The sequence below is a fragment of the Melospiza melodia genome, chromosome 13 (assembly GCF_035770615.1).
Source record: "Melospiza melodia melodia isolate bMelMel2 chromosome 13, bMelMel2.pri, whole genome shotgun sequence".
Lineage (NCBI taxonomy): Eukaryota > Metazoa > Chordata > Aves > Passeriformes > Passerellidae > Melospiza > Melospiza melodia.
Genome location: NC_086206.1, coordinates 13,971,481 through 13,992,479, shown reverse-complemented (window position 1 = coordinate 13,992,479; position 20,999 = coordinate 13,971,481). Strand labels below are relative to the sequence as shown.

The window sequence follows — 20,999 nt, the reverse complement described above, 5'->3', positions numbered from 1 at the left end:
TGGATGAAATTTGCATGTCAAAAGCCAGAAAATTGTGGCTTTTCCCACCAGAAATCAGCAGCTATAATTACCCTATATATATATATAATGTCCCAACATGTAACTTCTGATTAACCCCAGTTATGTACAAATAAATTTTTGTTTATATGCTGATTCTCACAGTATGGGTTGTTAAATGCTGTTGAGTAACAGTGATAGTAATGTATTTCTAAAATACCAGTATTTGCTTAAGAGGGAGCAAAGAGAAGTTACTAAGGGATAGTTTTTGTTTTGCCCCATAATAATTACTCTGAGACTGAAGATGTGAAGTGTTAGGGATACCTGTCTACCCTTCTGTCTACCCTTCTTTGCACTATTGCTCTTGTGCACAAAATTACCACCCCAGGCCTGGAATAGTGACAAACAAAGATTTGAATCTTAGGACAGTACCTGCAATAGCTTGCAAGTGAGTGCAGGAAATGTATCCCACAATTCTTTGGTCCTGAGGTGTACTTCCCACTTGCACCTGGAAGGGAAGAAATAAAAAGGTGATTAATGGAAGAGCTCATACAACTCTACCTCCAAGCTCATCTGTGCAGCCTTTTTTACCATTCTTTCCAGTCAACTCCATTTTGAAACCAGAAAAGGCTGCCAGAGACACACACTGAGGCTTCCTGATCTTACTGGGGCTTGTGGCCAGCACATTGACCCTTTGCTCATCACCATGTTCAGGATTTTGATTTTGATCTGCGCACATTAAAAAATGTTCCTTTCTCCTGTTTTTGCAGTCCCACAGGCTCCCTGGCCCTGCTCTCATTCTCATGTACAATTCAGGCCCACCACTCAAGAGCCTCATAAACCATTATTACCAGCATTACCATGGTTCTTGCTGCCTGTGTATGACTAGAATGAAAAAGGAAAAATGCCAGGAAAAAGGATGAAATATTAAATAGATATTGGGTTTGATCATGTTTTCTCTATTCCACAGTAAGTTTTGGATTTTGATGGATTTTTTACATTCTTCTGCAAAGGTGTTGGGGGCCTTGGTGTGCCTCAGCAGTGTTTGCATCCTTCAGCTCACAGCAGCAGCCCCCATGCCTGTCAAGCAGAAAAAAAAACATTTTCTGGAATCCTGTTCTTACACACAGAAGAGGAAGGGCTTCCAAGGAAGCTGGAATGTAATTCCTCATCTATATCTTAAGTTACAATCCTTTAAAAATGTACTTGCAAATAGACACACAAGCAAATTAAAATAAATTTCTGGTTTAGAATAAATTTCTGATTTTTTTTTAAATCAAGTTCTGGTCTAGGTTTTGAGCTCTATTGGTAATTTTGGCAGTTCAGGATTTGGCTGCAATTCAAAATTCCAAATGTAAAATGGATAAGTTTTGTATTGTGGCAAGAAACTAGTTTGAGTCTATGGTTTTCTTGTTGACAGTTTATGTGGCAACGCTGCATGAATTAAAGAAAATGCCCACAGAGGAAAGTTGTACCCAGGGCTCAGAAAACACCAGCACAGATGACTCTACTTCACAAGGCTGGGCTCAAATTTTATCTGACACCTCTAAATAACAAGCCGAGCTCCATTTCATATGGCCACAATTTTGTCAGCTTGGTTGGTTTTCTTGTTTTCCAGCTATTCAAGAACCAGCTGATATATTTTATAACTGAAAAGGCAGCTTTGCAGTAAGTGAATTTAGAAGTCATTTGTACTTAACAATGCCTTGTTAACTTTGAGGGTTTGTGCCAGCCAGGGGAGTAGGTAATAAACAACTGGCATTATTCTGTCCTCAGCCTGTTCAGTCCTTTTCCAGACAGTTTTACAAATGGATATTGATGGTGTTCTGAGTGCTATTCCCTCTCAGCTCACCTGCTCCAGGGAGGCAGAAGGAGCCAAGGCAAGCTCAGGCAATCACTGGAGCTTCCACCCCTAAAGCTGGGGATTCTCCTGAGCTCCCAGGGCTGCAGCAGCCTCAGAGGGTGGAAAATGCTCACACCTCTCCCTCCTGCCTGGACACCTCAGCAGAGGCACTGCTCAACCATTAGGAGCTTCCTCTCCAACTTTTTAATGCAGCATAAGCCATTCCAAAAGTGGAAAACAGTTTATTTCCTCTGCTGTCTAGGACAGGCATGTGAATGAACCATCTCTTCCAAACTTAGCGATTCAAAATCAGGGTTTCTCTTCAATGCTATCAAAAAACCCCCTAAATTATAAACTGCCCTTGTTTGCAAATGTGCTGTGTTTCCTGCAGCAGAGGTGTGGGTGTCACACACCTTCCAATGTCCCCACTCTGGAAGGAGAACACTGCACATAAAGTGTTCTGCCTTAGAGCAGGAATGTGCTCCCTGTAATCCCCTTATTGACCAAAGCAGATGGAATCATCCCAGTGTTTCTATTCAAAAAGCAGAAAAGATTTAATTGTAAAAGCTGAACATCCAGACATAAATTATAGCCCGATTGAGAAAAAGAGTCAGCTCAAACTGGCTTTAGAATTTCCTGTGCAGCCTTAATGGGGTGCCTGACAAGGCCCTGTACTCCTCACCCAGCTTGTGCACAGGATCATTCTGACTTCCATTAATCAGGAATAAATGTGTGTTGTTCAGTGAGCCTGTGTGCTCATCTGTGCTGAGATGGACTCGGGACCTTTTGCTCTCAAAGGATTATAAGAAATAGTCCAGGATGAAGCCTGGCTGTGCTCTGTGGAGGGGCTGAGCACAGCAAATGCCCATGGGGAAGGTGCCCCAGGGCTCTGCTGGAACACACAGTCCCATGGGGAGAGGAGAGGGGCTTTCATAAACACTCTCTGATTAAAAAATAAAGCTCAAAAGCAAGAGCTGAAGACATTAGCATAATTAGAATTTCCTTGGAAAATGCCAGCGTGGAAGTGAATCCAAAGCAGCTTGTCTCCCAGATTTCATATTTCCTCCAGCTTTTTTGACTTTTAGGGGCTTGTAGTTTCTTTTGAGAGGCAGTGCTGATGGCAACCACTAAACTGAGTATATTTGGTGTGTAATCCTAATGGAGGCAAATATTTGTGACAGCTACTAGGAGAGTAAATAAATACCTTTGCATCCTCCTAGTCAGTTCCCAGCTACAGTAGAGGCATTACTGTATTAAATACAATCTGAAGTAAAATAGCAAGAAAACTCTGTTTATTCAGTCTAATTTGGTATTTCACAGATGGACAAGGACTGTGGGTTGTGCAGACAGGAAACCTACTTGACCTCTGAAATACTACAAGCCCTGTAATTCTACATGAAAGCATTCTTTTGTGTGGCCAAGGAGCAATTTCAGATGTTGCATTTTCCAGGCTGTGCTGGATGCTGCTGACGTGGCAGGAGGACCAGGCTGAGGCTCCAACGTGGACCTTGGCAGGAGGTTCTGCTTCCACCACACCAAGTCAGCACTTCACAAATACAATTTTAGCTGCTTAACACAGAAGAAACATCTACAGCCACATTTACAAAGGAAATAGATGTAAACAAATAAGCCAGAGTGGCTCTGTCACCATAAGCCTGACTTAAGCTCACCTCAGCTGCTCTGCATTGGTAGCTGTGTGTCAATAACACATTTACTGAACCATCCTTCTTCAGGCACTGCTTTCTAAAAATCCCCATACAGTCTTGATTGTGCCATGAACCATTCCTCTTTGTGTATGGAAATGTACAGGAAGAAAATATCTCAATATAAGGCCCCAATGTTTTAAAATATTTATTTTTAAATGATCACAGGAGGAAAAAAATATGTGATAACCTGTTAAACTCTAGAGGTAAAATTAAAACTGACTGAACCTATTTGTGGTTTAATAAAGTATCCAGTTATATAATTTTCACATTAAAAATTAGCCTTTTCAACAATTATGCTGAAATATATAAAATTTATTCATTCCAATTCTCACTAGATTTGCAATAATCAAATTAGTCAAACATTGAGAAGCTAAGAGTGGATTCAGATCCCTGTTACACCTCTTACCATTACATTTTGTTTGCTCTTGGGAGGGGGCTATAAAAATCTCATTACTAGTGGGAAAGAGACTTTTTCCCGTAAGGGGGAAATCCTGCTAAGGGTGTGTTTGGATTCCAAAATGCCATTTTCTGCTGCTGCATATTTACATTTGTCTCCTACCTGCAAACAAAATAAGAAAGTGCAAAACTGACCTCTCTGAATTTTTGTTTTCCACGTACTGGCTGTGTCAAGCACACCAAAGTACTTGACATCAAGTAGATTTTATTAAAAGATTTCATCTCAATGCAACAGCACATTAGTTCAATCTGTTGGAGACACCACGCTGGGACTGTGCTGTGCTGTGCAAGGCTGGGAATATTCCTAGAATTGTTTTGCAAAAGCTTGTCCTACATGGCTGAGGAGTGCTCTGTCCTCCACTGAGACTGGGATCAGGTAATAAATGGCTCGTGGAAGAAATCAAGGCAGCAAGGTTATGGCAGAAAGATTCTTGTTCACAGGAATAAAACCTAATGAGTAGCAAGAACTGAAATTTTAGAGCTACAGCAAGGGAAAATAACTTGAAATTTAATCACACTGCTTGCCATCATGGGAATTTCCTAGGCTAACTGGAAAATCTTGCACATCTCGTGTTTTCCATATGCTGGCACAGTAAGTATACAAAGCTGCAAACTTGACAAATACCTTGTCTCTTAAGAGTTTATATTTACACACATCAGTTCCAGCAGTGCAAAACAATTCTATCACATCTGGATGATAGATGTCAAGAAAAGCATCAACAGCCTCTTGAACAAAACCCATGAGAATGCTACTTCAGTACTGGGGCATTTCTCTACCACCTTGGAAAACAGCTTTAGACAGGACATGGCTGTGTCAGCAAATCATCAGGTGCTCTGAAGGAAATGCTCTTTAATGATTAAAAATTTGAACTGTGCATGAGAAATCTCACTTGATTAAAGAACCAATCTAGAGTCCCAAATATTGACCAAGAATATATACAAAACCCAAAACATTTGTTATGAGGAGAACTTAATCTTTAGTGACATTTTCTAGAAGCTTCACATTGCCAGGAGGGAGCCATTCAAAAAATATCCAAAATAAAATAGTTTCTTAAACGTTTACCCTCCAAAACAAAGGAGTTATTAACATAAAAGTCCAAGCAGATGTGATTGCCTCTCCCTTCAGGGGAAGCAAATCCTGGTATGCAAACCAGATGAGAGCTAAAATTTTGGCATACTCATGGCAAAAGTTCTTCACAAAGTCTGTTACCCCAGAATCTCCATGTGGCAAATAAAGCCAGAGCTGGGAAAGGTAAATAACCTGTTTGTAGCACTGAGACTCCTTCAGGTGAATTTGGATCTGCACAGCTCAGCTCCAGCCTCAACCAGTGTAGTTTAATCTCATGTAGGGCTGTAAATGAGCAAAACCTTCCATTTCATCCACTCAGGTGACCATGGAGGTGTCAATTTTGCCAATGAAATAAATGTAACCAGAGTGCTGCTCCCTGCATTGCTCTTCTGAGGAGGATAAGTCACCAAAGCACAGAACTCTCCAGGAAAGGAATTCACAGTCATGGCAGGAGCCACACTAATGATGGTCATGCCATGGAGAAAAACTAACCAGGCTGAAAGAAACTCTGCATGCTCTGGGGAGGGAAAACAAAACCATCTCTCCCTAAAAACAGAAGTATGAACGTGGCATTTGTAAAGAACATCATCTGAACAGGGGTCTTGAGTAACTCTTTGTGTTGGAAATAAAACACCTCAGAGAGAGAGTAAGTGCAGGGCACAGAAACAGAATTTACAGTCGATGTGACAGTGACTGACTCCCACAGAAATATTTATCCTACCATATGTGGCCAATATTGTTTAAGTTCAAGGGAAGCTCCCTTAAAAAGAGGCTGAGATTCAGAGAATTGCTGTGGATAAAGCAGGTGCAGTGCACAAGGAGAGGCATTTCCACACCCACTGGGGGCTGATGCCCTGTGCTCTGTGCCTCCTCTTCCCCTGCACTGGGGATGCCATTATGTAACCCAGTGCAATTATAATGAGTTAGCAGTGGGCAAGGGAAAAGAAAGAAATGGAAAACACAATTTGTTTTCTTTCCAGTACAACATTTCTGTAATCTTCCAAATTGTATCAACCTCTCCTGGACTTTTTTCCCATTTCAGCAGATTTCCAAAACAAGCAGGAGAGGCAGCATTAAGAGCCTAACTGGGACAGCCAAACTGTCCCAGTCCTCATTCCTGTTTCTGTTAAGAGAAGATGCCAAAGAAAACTTGCAGCTACTCCCATTCCCACTTCAAACATTCCTGTCCCACAGAGATGACTTAGATTAGTCATAACTCCCAAGAAAGGTGTATTTTTGGTTAGCTGAGACATGGTGCAAAAACATCTATCTTATTTTCTGTCCTTTAGCAGCTCTGCCTTTTGCCTTCAGAAATATGTAGCAGCTTCTAAAGAAGACACATTAGTTAAATCCCTAATTATTATATTAAACATTTTTAAAGTATATTAAAGAAGTTTAAAATGTTATAGGAGTCAACTCAAAATTGTTTAGTGCTCTGCAATTCTTTCTAGCTACATTTTCACTTGATTATTTCCTATTCTTTCCCACCTGCCATGTGCAACAATTACTGTTCCATGAACTCAGAGAATTTATTTGGCAAAGCTTCATTAAACATATATATGAGGGAAAGTGGCTGTAAATTGGTGCCACTAATGAAGGGCTCGTCCTCTTCTGAAGAGGAGAAAGCCCACGACTCACATTTTCTCAAATCTGTATTTCATTCTGCATAACAGTTTTTATTTATCCCCATTAATGAAGGGGGAAAGGACCATGATTAATAACATTAATTACATCAAAGTGAAGGAACATGGTACAGTGCCATGGTAGAATCTTTTTTTTGTTCTTTTTTTAAGTCTCAGTTTATTGGACTCCATCCAATTCCTGCATTGACATTTTACAGCAGAAACTCAGCATGTGGAAAATGTTTAGGTTACCCTCCTGCCTTAAATGGCACAGCTTTAGAGTCATCTAAACAAATTCATGAGCAGCACTAGACATTTCTTTTATACATCTTGGGATAACTGTAGGTGCTGGCCAACTGATCAAGGACAAGGAAATCTAACAACTGGAAGCTCTGGGGGCAGAAAGGAGCCATTCCCCTTTCCTGGGGAATCCTGAGGTCCAGAATCTTCCCCTCAACCCAATGTGGAACTGCAGCAGCTGCCCCTACACTCCAGGCACAGCTCACATGCAAAGGCAGCTTAAATCACCCAGGTGAAATGCATCTGCATCAGAAATATCAAAAAGGAGAATCACAGAGGTGAATTCAGGGAACCCTCATTTTCTCACACAAATCAGGCTCCTTGAGAGGAGAAAACAGTAAAAATTGTGCTTCAAAACAGTTTTGCAATCAGAGCTGCTGCTCCTTCTACCATCTGTTACCACCATATCAGCTCTTTGGAAAACAAGTTGAGCTTTGCACACAGAGCAAAGGTTGCTAGGTTTCCTTTAAGCAATGAATAATGACACGTTCTCTGCACAATTACCGTACTCCCTGAGAACAGCCTTCATTTTCAGAGAATTTGAAAAGTAAATCTGTTAATAACCTTAGGAATTAATATGAATTAAGCACAACTTCTTCCAGAAATCTAGCAAAATCCACAAGACATTCTTTTTCCTTTTGATTTTGAAGAATACTATTAACTGTTCTAACTTCCCACATCAGAAAGGAGTCTTTACATTATGCTCACATACTCTGTTTTAACTTAGAATTCTTATTTTTGCTAAAATTGACTCTTTTGGCAGATGCCAAACCCCAGAATAGTTTCCTGCTAGGAACAGTAGGAAGCACAGCCTTCTACACACCATCTGTATCCCCCAGTCCCATTGGGAGCAAGAAGGCTCCAAAACCTCTCTCTCAGTCAACAGCCATTTTGAGAATGCTGCCTCTTTCACTGAGGCTGTGCATCTACATCTCTTGGTTAGCTTAGATTTACATTATTGTTACAAATATTACAATTTAAGGATAAGAGAGGTGAAATTTGCCCCCAAAAGTGAGTTTTTATTAGATTGCTACACTGGAAAAATGTGGACAAGCTCACCAGGTCAAGTTAAGGATGCTTTCCAGTTTTGTTGCACTACTGTCCAAAACTCACACAGCATCCCTGGCACAGGGTAACCAAGGCTCCACACTAAATCCTCTGTCTAAAGAGGGATGTTGACATTTTGAAACCATCTAGTAAATTGCAGACAGGTGAGGCGTTACACAATTTCTGCTCAGCACTCATTGACACCTTTTAAACTTGATTTGACGATGCTGATTTGTAAAATCAACATCCAGTTTCTGAAAATTATGTATATTTTATAACTGCCTTTTAAATCCATCAAAACTACAGTGCATTACCATCATGTGTGAGCCAAAGCTGCAGCTGCAGAGGAGCTGAGGCTGCTGAAATGTGCACCATGCTCCAGACAGACCTGTCCAAGCCAGCTTTTCAGTGCCAGCCACCAGCACAGGGGCTGTGCCAGGCCCCCTTCCCACCTCTGTCTGCAGCTGAGCAGCAGCAGAGACAATGGAAGTTATAAAACTACAAAGTGACTGCAGGGCTCTTCTCTTCAGCATTTTAAATGAATGTGAAATGCCAGGCTGGAACAGAGAGTCTCAGCAGAGTCTCCCAAGGGTCCAGGCTGTCAAAGTATGAAAATGGATTGGCTGATTTATGTATTTGCTAACTTCTCCTCTGAGTCTTTATGGCAACTAGGAACAATGGTTTAACACTTCAGACATGAAACTGTCATTTGGCTGTGACATTTCCCCCCTTCATATATGCTATTTTTTTGTGTTTTTCTTACATGCCAATGAGACCCTCAGATTGGAGCACAAAAGCACTGGTAGAGTTTGAAGAGCTCCAAGTGCCAAATGCAAATCAGTCCTCTTTGCAGAAAATGGACTTCACGCAATGGCTCCTCACAACCACATCATCCTCGTGTCTTCATCCTGCCCTGGAAAGCCTCTACAGATGGAAAAACCAGTCTGGTCTCTGTCGGGAAAATGCCAGCAGCAGCACCTTTTGTGGCAGACTCCTTAGGAGGAGAGCAGAGGCAGACTTCCTTCGCACTGGTCTCCAGGCAGCTGTTGGGTAGCATGAAACTGCGCTAAAAGCCTCTGTAATTTACTTCCAACTTGGCTCCTTGGTTGTGCTACCCTGGGTGTTAAGCCACAGTCAAATCACTTTACCTTCCTGTACTTTAGTTTCTCCTTCTGTTAAGCAGATATTGACCTTTCTTCATTGTGCACCCTGAGACATAGGAATGAAAAGCAGTGGGTAAGAGCTGATTGTTATTACAGCTACTAATAATAATCCTTGAGCTCTGTAAGTCTCTCAGGTAAAATAATTTCGTATGACTAAGCAAATCTCTCAAATCCTTCCAAATCTCCACCTGAACTTTACAATCTAGATAGTGAAGACAGGGCAGGAAAGACAAGGGCAATGGAAAATAATTTCTTATTCATGGGAAACAGAACCCATTCTAAAATGAAAAAATGTGCAAAACACTTGAACCAGGGCAGTAGGGATCTGTTTTGTGTCAGAGTCCCTCAAAGCAGTTTTGTCATTTTCAAATTATTTCAACTTTCTTTAAATATTTAGTTCTGAGACCTTTAATTTATCTCTCTAACAGTTCTATTTGTAATAAGGAGACAATCATACTAAAAACCAATCAGATTCTTTCTCTGAACATTCTTCTGAATTAAGATATTGGGTGTTTCTTAAGGTTCCAAAAAATTGGAATGAAGGCTTCATCCTCCCCATGAATGGAAATATTAACTGGTTTTATCCATATTTTCAAACATATGAGCCTTCTCCCTTCAATTGCTTTGCACAACTTTTGGCTTCTGATCAACACAGAGAGCAACTGCTCCCTTACTCAGAGATGGAAGCTGTGCAAGGGGAACAGTCTTCACAAATATCTTTCCAAACAAAACTCAATTGATGCCTTTTCTACATCAGAAATGGGGACACTGCATTCCACAGGAGTCAGGAATTTAAAAAGCAGGGTTTGCGCAGGACAGAGGCTCAGCTCCATGCCCCTGTGGAGGGGGAAGCAGTTGGGACACCCCTGTTCTGCAAGGCTCTCTTTCTTTCTTTAAAACCAGAGAAACTCTGTGTAGGACTGGCTGGTATTATGGACATTCAGAAATCTGTAAGGGCCAGTAAAAGTCCCACCTGTAATCAGGGAGATGAGCTGTCCCTGGGGATGGCAGAGTGCTGGCCACAACAGCGCCTGCACCCAGAGCTCTGGTACCCTCTGCCAGCTTCTACTGCCCAGCAGAACAGCCCCAGGCTTCTGAACTCACTGCCCTGATTCCTGCTGACTTCAAAAACAAACCAGGCTTTCACTTCCTGCATGTAGATTTTGTCTCTGGAGTCTGCACCCACCCAGCTGCTGACTAAGCACCACATCAAGAAAGACAGCCTCTAAACCTACTTTATTTCAAAGACAAAATTAAACAATTATTCCTACTCTATGTCGTTGCTGTCATCAAAGAAATGAAATATGTACAACTGGTCATTTAATGTACAATTAAGAGAGAAAGTAAATTCATGTTAAAATAGACTTAGAATGAAAAATATTTCAGGTATGAAAAAAGTACATCAGAATGACATAGACGGGGGAAAAACAGTCTTATGGCTGGGCAGAACTCTGTTATGTTCAAAAGAATGGAGTCATCTTTGGAACTTTATAATAATTGGCTCTATTCCCTGCTCAACTGTAACATTATTTAACAACTTGGTTCCATAATTAAGTTCATCTTCCCAGTGGAATCTTGAAAAGAGGCTTAATTTTCTGCAAGAGAAATGGAGACATTGCAGCCTGCCTAGCAGGGTGGCAAATCAATGACTCAGCAATGGGCAGTTACAAACAGATTGGTTTTAATCTCTTAATCCCCAATATATGCATATGCTCAAGGGTAGTCTTTGTGACCCCAGAAATATTTATACTGCCCAAGATCCATGTTTATTTTTTTCTTGCAGCAATTTGTGATGAAAAAATAAATTGTTGCTGTTTATAAACACATAAGAGTGCAACATAGAGAGCTTAGACCCAGTTTTTGGAAACCTGTATTCAAATAGGGATTGGCTTTTGTTTGTGTCAATGTACATGAAATACTGAACTATTATCAGAACCAAAATTCTAATATTTGGGGGTTTTCTTACACAAGCCATGGTACCAAAAGTTTTTGATTTGGTTAAAAACCACAAATGGAGTACAAAGCCTCTCACTGATCCTTATTGACAATCCATATTCTTAATGGCTATTAATGTCTTTTGTTGAAGACTTGTGACTAGAAAGTACATATAATTTGAGCATCTGATGTACTTTGTCAATGTTAGAAAAGAAGTTCAGGATTTAGTTGGTGAAACTCATTCCAAACTGTGACTAAATCACAAAATCTGAAATTCAGTATTTTGGACATTTTCAGATCTTTCCAGGTTTGGGTCTACAGACTTGGATCTCTGGCAGAAATTTTTGGTTCTTGATAATTCACAAATTAGAAAATCCCACTTTCCAGTTTAGAAAGAGCACAGCCAGATACTCCCAAGAGTTAAGCATGAACAGCCACTAGGTCTTGGAAAAGCAAATGCAGACTTTCTGCTTTTCATGATTTATAGACATACAACCCCAGGCTTCCTGTTCTCTCTACCATCAGTTAATTTATGTAAACTGTGTTAATAACGCAAAAAAGCTTTGCGCTCCCCAGTGTCCCAGGCATGTTTGTCTTGTTTATTCCTCTTCATATCTCTCCTTACTAATTCTTTTGCAAGCAAGAGAGCAGAGTAGCCATACCTTTCACTGCAATTCTTTCAGTTTTATTATACTGGCATTTAGACATTTGGTTGTCTTTTGATTGCCAGACAAACACACAACGAGCACAAGCTGGTTTCCAACAGTGATGCTCACTGTACTGTACTCCTGTTATGAGGCATAGAATTTATGCAGACATCTTACAGAGATTTCCGTGAAGAAAGAAACTAAAATATCATGAAAATCGCTTCAAATTTTGAGTCTTGAAATTATACTTGAGTTCTACCTCCAAAAGTCCCTCATTGTTTCAGACACATCCATCAATTTAACACAATATTCAGGCTACAAATCCTATAAAGATTACATCTATAGCCCATTAGGTTATATCAGGAAAGCTAAATCTGAATATTGCCTTTGTTGCTGTCTAAAGAAATACTAAAATAATGTAATTTTATAACTTGCCACTTACACAGACTCAATACTTACAACTTCAAAAAGGCTCTTACCTTGAGAAACAAGGCTCCCTTGGAAGCCAAGGAGTCCATTCCTCTTCCATTGGGGTAACAGTGATAGGCAGCATCCATAACAGGATAGCGGCTGGCAAAAAGTAGACCACTGTTCACAAACTTAAAGCTACAGCAGCTGTGGCAGCTGTAGACCCCAACATCATAGACGATGTATTCAAAATAGTGATGGAGCTGCTCTTTCAATTTCTCCGCAGCTCTTTTGTCAAACACTTCCTGCAAGCACAGAAAGTCCAGGTTGGCAGGGAAGAAAGCAGAGATCTCATGATCAAAGGTCTCATCTGTGTGTTTCTTTTTCCGCACTGAAGTCTTCTTCATGATTGAAGCTTTGTAGAGGAGCTTGTTGTTGACAGTGCTTTGGTCCACTGTGCCATCTCCAACACGGACTTTGACTAGGGACTCTCGTGAGGCAGAGCAGCTGTCTAGACTCCCAGAATCTCCTTCCTTCTGTTTGTGGTTTGGTGTTTTTGACACCTCTGCATCACCTTCCAGTGAGGGCTCAGCTGGGCCACTGGCGTGAGCCTGGCCGTTGACGGTGTCTGCTTCTGTGTCTGACATGTGGCCGTTCTCCTCTCCGTTGATACGGACAATGCAAGTGTTTTCTTCTCCCTCGTGTGGCTCTCCGCTCCCACCTTTATCTTCTCTGTTCTCCTCGCCGTTGTTTGAGCCACAGTTGTCTCCTTTGTACTCCATTGATGTTGTCCTTTTGATGCCAGCATTCACAGTGCGGTTATCTCCAGCCTGGGGGGAGACCAGGCTGCTGAAACTCGCTGCACTGATGGATGTGTTGGTAGGAGAATCTATGTATATTTTAATCTGTGGCCTGCTCGCCCCATTTCGGATCCTTCGGCCGATCTCCTTAGCCCTGGCCTGTGTATTGAAAACGTTATTAAATCTTGCCAGAGAATCGGGCAGCAGGCAAACGTTGGCGCTGCCAAAGCAGAAGCTTTTCCCACTCCCTGCTGCCTTCCATTCAGTGAGCAGTGTGGCTCCATTGGCGTGGTTCTTGTCTTTCAGCCTGGAGTAGATGTAGGGCCTTCTGGCTGACTGCAGAGGGGACCAGAGCAAGAAGCCAATCAGAGCAAAAGGAAGAGAGGCCACCAGGAGTGCCAGGTAGATGGGAGTGGTGATAATGATGCAGAGTGCGTGGAAATAGCATGGGTCATCTGCTCTTTGACGTTTTTCATAGGTGGTTGGAACAAAAGAGCCCACGAGCCTGTCTGCTAGCCAGTAACATGGGAAAATCAGGCCCCAGGAAAAAGAATGCAGAACTGACAGAAAGCTGTTGGGAAATGGAGAAGTGTATAAAACCATTGCAACTCAGTTATGACAACACTTCAGGGCCTACTACATGATGTCACTGTGTCAAGCATCCATAAAAACACTGGGAGAGGGATGGGGAAAAAAGGTCTGGTCAGGAGATTGTTGGGTTTCTTTCCAGTGAGAGTCAATAACAAAACTTTAAGAGCACCATTTCACTGTGTTGGGGTAAAAATGAAACAAGGCCACTGTTTTTGTCTGGCTTTTTGGCATCTGTATTTGTCGAAGGATGTCATTGTTCACTGAGGGCTGCCATAATGAAACTCTCCAGAGGCAAAACAGAAACCTGCAGAAACAAAAGACAAAACATATTGGAAGTTTAGGTAACACTTACTAGAAGTTTAAAGCAGATTGAGTTTTTCTCACAACAATTAAAGACTTATTATATTTATTGTATTTAGATGGAAATTGGAAAGGTTGGATCAAGGGAGGATTTGGGAGTTTTTTGTTTTGTTTCAATTATTAGCTCAGCATAACTTCACCAATCTTATGCAACATGTTTGAGTTCAAAGAAATAAGGGACAAGTCAAGTGCCAAATAACAAATGCTTGGCATTTACACAGTGCCAAAGGCATTTTGGGATGTTGATAATAGGGGGCAGCCTGGCAGATTTGTTTTTCTGGATGATTTTTAGGATCCTTGAGTAAAAATTCTCAAAAGCGACTCTGGCATCCACGCATCAGATAGGAAAAAATTAACCTAAAACCTATCCAATTATGTAATTACCGTTAGAAAAGAAAAATCTCTAAAGAAGTTATTCTGTTCTACTGGGTGCTTAAAATGCTTTATAAAAGCCCTATTTACATAATCACTCAGCAGACCAGAAAGATGCCTGTTTACAGCAGTGCCAAGGATAAACAGAACGTTGTGTTTGGGATCTGTGAAGTGAGGACAGACTGCAAGCCCTATATTCCAACTTTCAGGCTGACAGCCTTCCTGGTGAAAGGTGTAGCAGTGCTGCAAATATAGGTCAATTTGACTTTTACTATGTTAAAATAACAGACCAGAAGAAAGTGCAAAAGCTCAACGGATCCATAAAAAGATTGCCTAATTAGGTCTCCAATAGGTGTTTCCTTGAGCATATGATGACAGGATGTTACAACTCCCTGGGGAACATGAAACCAAGGGACAGTTTTGTAGATAGAGCAGTCAATGCCTGCTTGGGGATGTGCTGAAGTGGAAAAAAAAAAAAAAAGAATCAATTCAATACAACTCTTGCCAGTTCTATTACGGACTGCAGTATCGATAATCTACAAGATAAATCTACAAGATAAAGCTGTCCAGCAAACCATGAAACACCCAACTAAACAGCTTTACAAAAGCCATTATCCAGATTGTGGAGACACACTGTGTAAAAGGAATTCATGCTTGCTGCAGAACCAACATACTATTGTGTATTTGTAAAAATGGAAGAAAAATAATTGCAATCACAAATCCTTCCATGGGATAAGATTGCACAGCCCAAGTCATGAAGCAGATTGGTTTGGACTGAGGTTCGTTTTAACAACTTCTAGCAAGAACGTGATTCTCTGTAAACACTAAAGGCTGTATGATGGTTCAAGGCCACATTTATGACTCCTACACTTCCTCTGCCTTAAAAAGGGAGAGTATCTTCCAAAATCAGGAGGGTTTTTGACCAGGTGCCAGCTGCATTTCCCACTAGCAGCGTGCTGAAGTGAGGCAATAGGGGTTTGAGTACACACTTGTATTCCATGCATTTTATTCCATGCATTCTAATAGAATTCCCACAACTCACGACACAGAAGCACAAAAACCCTGGTACCACAGCAAGCTTTAAAATATAATAGCTGGGGAAAAGGGAAGAGGGTATAAAGGATGGAATAGCTGGATGTCCTTTAAATTTTTGCATATTGCAGACAGAAGACATAGACATGTCAAGGTCCTAATTAAAAACCCTCTTCTAGCAAGGAAATTATTATCCTGACTTACTAAACTTCCAGATGAAAGCAATCACAAAACTTGCCAAAGCTCTGTCACAGACTCACTGGCACACACACAAACAGGAACTAAGTTTCCTACTCCTTGCTAGAAAATCCTGTGCGCTCTAGTGCCTCAAAGCCACCCCAAAAAAGAGAATTAAGAGGGTCATGGAAGACAGATTTTATCTCAACAAGATCTTAAGGGGTGAGGGAAGGCACCATGTGAGTCAACAGGAACTTGGGAAACATGACGTCAGTCACATCTCTCCTAATGCAGCGCTTTAGATGGAGCCTAAAGCTAAAGTGCCTAATTCCTTGTGATGAAGGGTATTACTTGGTAATCCAATGCTTTATTCATAGGGGTTTGGGAGATTAAGGGAGAATTTAAGATATTGCAATGAAACAGATATTTTTGTATGCTACAAAGACGTAAACGGCAGCCTTGTTTGGTGGTTTTTATTACTCTGTGAGTGTTTGAAGGCTAAAAATAGACTTTATTTAATTTTTTTTATGGTGGCAGTATGGAACATCTCAACTTTAGTGATAACAAGACATCAGGCAGGAAGGTTTCAAAGATTTTTATGATCATAATTATGCCCAGAAGTATGATGGAGGCATCATAGATCAAAAGAGATGTTTCTAGCTCCAGCATCGCTTGCAAACTAAATAAAGGACAATACAAGTCAACAAGTGATAGGAGAAACAGAAGAAAAACAACAAATCTTACAATAATCATGTTATGAGAACAGTCTAGAAATGGTCAGAAAAGTTTTAACTTCCTTTTGCTTAGAAACTAAAATACACTTTCAAATCCAGACAACTAAACTTTCTTCAAAAGTGATAGTAATATCACCTATATACAGTAAAAATACAGTAAACTGTATTTTTAAAACTATAAGTAAATCACTGGCACAATAGTTATTTATTTAAAAACAGAATAAAACTACTGAAGTGGCTAACTGATTTGGAAAATTACCCTATGGGTAATTTCACATCATAATTTACATATGTTCATTAAAACTAGTGTTTCTTGAATCCTGACAGTTGGTTTCCAGGGAAGATTGTAGCAATATATATCTAAAAATTAATTCTAGAAAAGCAGTTTATTTAGGCTGTGGTTTTACCTTGATTTACTTATTGTCATTGTAATTTCAATCAAAGAAAACAGTTTTACAAAATTGATCCCACTACACCATGTGAAACCACAAAAATTAGTGTTTGTAACTTAGCACAGGTGAAATGAAGATCTGAGGTAACTGAGGGAACTCTCACTCAGGCTCTCACGTCATTCAGGCTTATTAGACAAACCACAACTTAATTTTTGCTTTCCTCATTGTTCTCATCTGGTTTTCCTCCCAGACACAATTCATAAAATCTTCCTTCCTTTATTCAGTGTTGTTCCCCTGATTATTCTTATACATGCTTTTAATTAGAGTCTAGTTCAACAGCTAACTAACCTTCTGGAAAAGAAACCCACTCCAAAAGGCCAAAACCACGTGAACTGCTTTGCATGCTTGATTACGTGGCTGTAATTACAGAGATGCAGCCATCTTGAGGGGTCAGTGGCTCTAATGAAGATGTTTCCTTGTTCCCCTGTGATCACTTCACAGCCTGATGTTCTAACTGAAATCCTTTCATCCTGGCTGGGACTCATTCCATGAAGGAGTTCACCATGCCGGCTAAGGGAATTTAAGTAGAACTTACTGGCTCACCTTAACTTCCACTTAAATCAGTAACAATTTACAGCTTAGGAAAATCTTCGTAAAAACTTAGGGAAAACATGGATCCTCTCTGGTATGAGAAGCTGAATTTGGTGAATCACTGCTACTGATGAATAAAGCAGAACCCATTTAAACTAAGGATTTGGCAGGAGGAGGAGGGAAGGAGGACAATGTTTTTGCATACTTGCCATTGCAACATTCATTTACCAGTTTCTGCCTAAACTCTCTCCCTCCTTTCTAGAAAAGGTCCTCAAACACTGCCAGGCTGCTCTGCTGTCTCTTTTTCCATAGGCAGCCAACAGGCAAGAATCAGCATAAACAAGATGTCTAACTCAATTGAGCTAACCTGTAAAAAATAAAATACTAAGAAGTGTGAATTTACAAGTCTCCCTGAATAGAAAAGATGTCAGCAGTTAAGCACATGTCTAAAAACCCCAAAGCACCCCCATAAATCCAGGGAGCTGCTCAAGCCTCAGGGAGTAGATTTGTGGTGATGCAAGCTGTATTTGAAGCAAGGAGGTGCTAAATTTTCCTAAGGAGTCCTTGGACTCTCAGTGATGCCTCTGAATGTCTCCAAAGCTGTACTCTGAAGGAGATTTGGTGCTGTTATTAACCACAGGTGAAGGGAGCTGGACCAGGGCACTCAGTGCTGGAGCTGGATCAGCAGTGCCCAAGGTACCTGCGGGCACCAGTGTGAGTGGGAGTCATCCCCTTCATCTGACAAAAGATTGGCTGCAGCTGCAGAGAAACGGGGCTGGCCTGGTGCCCTGTGTACCTCCTCACCCCAAATGGGAGCTTTTCCCTCAAAGTGCTGGAAAGTTGTTTGTGATCACACTGTAAAACTTGCTCTGGGCTTTACAGTTACGTGGGCCATGGCAGCAGATTCTCATTTCTGAAAGCAAATCATCTGAGTTTGGTAGTCCCAGATCATATTCCTAGGCCAAAACCCATACCCACACACCTTCTGCTGCCTAAATAAATTGGGTTTAATCTTAATTTAAAAAATATAAATTCAATTATGTTAACGTATGGAAACACAGGTTAAAAAAAGATCTTTACAATTATAACCCATTGAAAAGCATTAAAAAAATGTCAGTTTGGTCCCTTTTTTCTTTCAAAATGGATGAAAAATTGAAGCTGAATGCATTATTGCAGAAAACAATCATCTTTCATATTCCGGCAAGCAACGCTGAGTCTACCCTGACACAAGAGATTATACTTGCTCAAACCCTACATGCAGAGTTATAAATGCAGAAGGGACACATCACATCTCTCAAGCCTAGGACAGGTTTATTCTTTACTCCACACATACAAACTGCACTCCAACAATGAATGCTGTGTTTACACACCAGCTTCACTAATTGCTCCCTGGAGACCTGACCCAAACCCAGAAAACTTCACCAGTGCAGCTCCAAATTCTGAAATACACCTCCAAAGCCTTGTGCACTCTGTGAGTGCACCAGTACCAGCCTGTGAACATCAGATAAATAATCAAATACAAGCCATGTGGGAACTTTTTACAAGGGCATTTAGTTCTACTTCACTGGAGGGCATGAAGACTCATCTGAAAATCTGGACTCTACAAACTTTCTTCAATTATTTTTATTTCAGTGGAAATAGAAGCAGACTGACAGTTTCTGTTGTATTTTAGAGGGGCCAATGCCATGAATGCCTCTAAAAATATCATGGTTATGCAAACTAAGTAACAGCAACCAATGTCAGTTCTGATCTGCAAGGACATTACTTTAAAACACAAATTTGACTGCATTGTTAAAGTAGCTACTTCAGAATTAATACCAAAAAAATCCTAATCAGCAGAACTGTCTCTTCTGGTACAGGGGACAATTACATATTTCCAAATTATCAATTCCTATTTATGGCCTTGGGAACTGGTAAGAAGTAGGATCAATAACAGATTGATAGATGAAAATATCTGCAAATACAGAGAGCTCTGGGTTTTCAGAAAAGCTTTGCTATCAGGCAAGATTTAGACAAAAAAAAGTTAATCTGACCACTTGGTGATCTCACTCAGCACCTGGAAAGCTAAACACTCTCTGTTTTGAGACCTTATTTGGTGAACTTCAGTAGTGAGACAACTGCAGCCCACAAAAGTATGAATCTGTGACACTAAGCTCTGTTTATAAAATAGAAACAGAATGGGCTTTATTTACAAAATCACCTTTTAGTGTGCTTGAGCCTCGTATTTTACAGGAGCTGGAGTAATTCAATAATGGCTAAATAAATCTGATCCTTGTAGATGGTTTGTTTAACAAAACCCAGTGAGATGGAACAATATTGGCTTTAGGTGCACAAGACAGAAGTGGAGATAAAATTTTCCCTACTCATCTTTCACCATCTAAATCCTACAGAGGTCTGACTACAGCCATGCCTTGCCCATAAATTAGCAGGGGCACAGGCTCCCTGTAAAATGAAAAGCTGTTCTTTCTCAAGCAGCACTTTGAGCCTCCAGGCTTCTGGTTACTCCATGACAGCTCAATAGAAGTATAAAGTAATCATTTTTCCCCAGAGTGGATATTTTTATACTGTTGAAATTGTTCTTAAAGGTGCCAAAGAAAAGTTACCTTAACCTACAGTAAATCCAAGACAAATTCCTGCCAATAAATATCTGTTCCTCTATAAAAAAAATGCTTACCTACAATTCTTAAAATACTTTATAAAGGAAATTAAAATACAATGTGACTGAATTAAAACACAGCTACCCTTATAAAGAAAATTAAAGTACATTTATTCATTTTCTACTTATAGAAAATTGGAAAACAGAGCCTTTTTAACTTGGACAAGTTTTCATGCAAACCCCAAAACTAGACTCCTTAACTCCCAGTTTCTAGCTCTGCTGACAAAGGCATATTTCCCCAGGACCCTGAGATCTAATTGTATGGTGGTAATCATAAAAAACCCAGCATTGCTCAAAACTCAACACATAAATACCAAGTCCTTCCCCCAAAACTTGCTTCCATGTCAAGCCACTGTGACAAAAATGCAAGAATTCAAGCTCAAGCTTTTTACAAATTGCTCCAAGATAGGCTGAGTACTTTTGTTGCATATTTTCAAACACCCAAACAGACATCTATTAAAACTCTCATTACAAAAAAAAAAAACCAAAAAAAGACCCACCAGCATAAAAACCAACCCAGAGCACTTGACACTTTCAGCTTTTCAAAAGTTATAGGAAATTCAAGCAAAAATATTACATTTACTTATTTGTAAATTCATGTCACTGCAATACATTGGTAGACTAAAGTGTGCCAATCCTCTCATATTTTCTTCTTACAGAGTAACACATAAAAGAAGACAGAAAACAACATGTGATTTTTTAAGTTATCCCATCCAATCACTTAACACTCTAAAAGAACACTTGTTGCCATCTTCACATAAAGCATAGCTAAATTTAGCTCAGATATTACAAAGCTACTAATCTCTCGAATACTCAAGAATGAATTATTTAAAACCACAAGATCCGTGTGGTGACTTGTCTTAAAACCACCCCTAAGAAAGCAGAGAGAATTTGCTGTGCAGGTTTATTCCAGGGAGCCTCATGGCTTGTTCTTCACTGGCTCCTCCACAGTAACACCCTCATCCTTGCTAGGCTGGGCAGCTCTGGGGAACAGGGATATCTAAAATGACCCATGTAAGGAATCTTGTGGCTCACTTCACACTCTGCTGCTGCACATCTGTACAGACACCCCTGCAGAGGGCTGGGGACAAGGGGCTGAGT

The 20,999-nt window shown here is 40.4% G+C and overlaps 1 protein-coding gene across 1 annotated transcript in view; it reads right to left on the bottom strand.

Moving 5' to 3' along the window:
* Nucleotides 1-20,999, bottom strand: part of SMPD3 (sphingomyelin phosphodiesterase 3) — a 104,422-nt gene that overhangs the window by 22,415 nt on the left and 61,008 nt on the right. The window contains exons 2-3 of the mRNA XM_063167815.1: nucleotides 12,265-13,888; nucleotides 430-505 (exon numbers count right to left, since the gene is read on the bottom strand). Coding sequence (XP_063023885.1) covers nucleotides 430-505; nucleotides 12,265-13,596 — 1,408 coding nt within the window. The 5' untranslated portion in view covers nucleotides 13,597-13,888. The remainder of the gene's footprint in view (nucleotides 1-429; nucleotides 506-12,264; nucleotides 13,889-20,999) is intronic.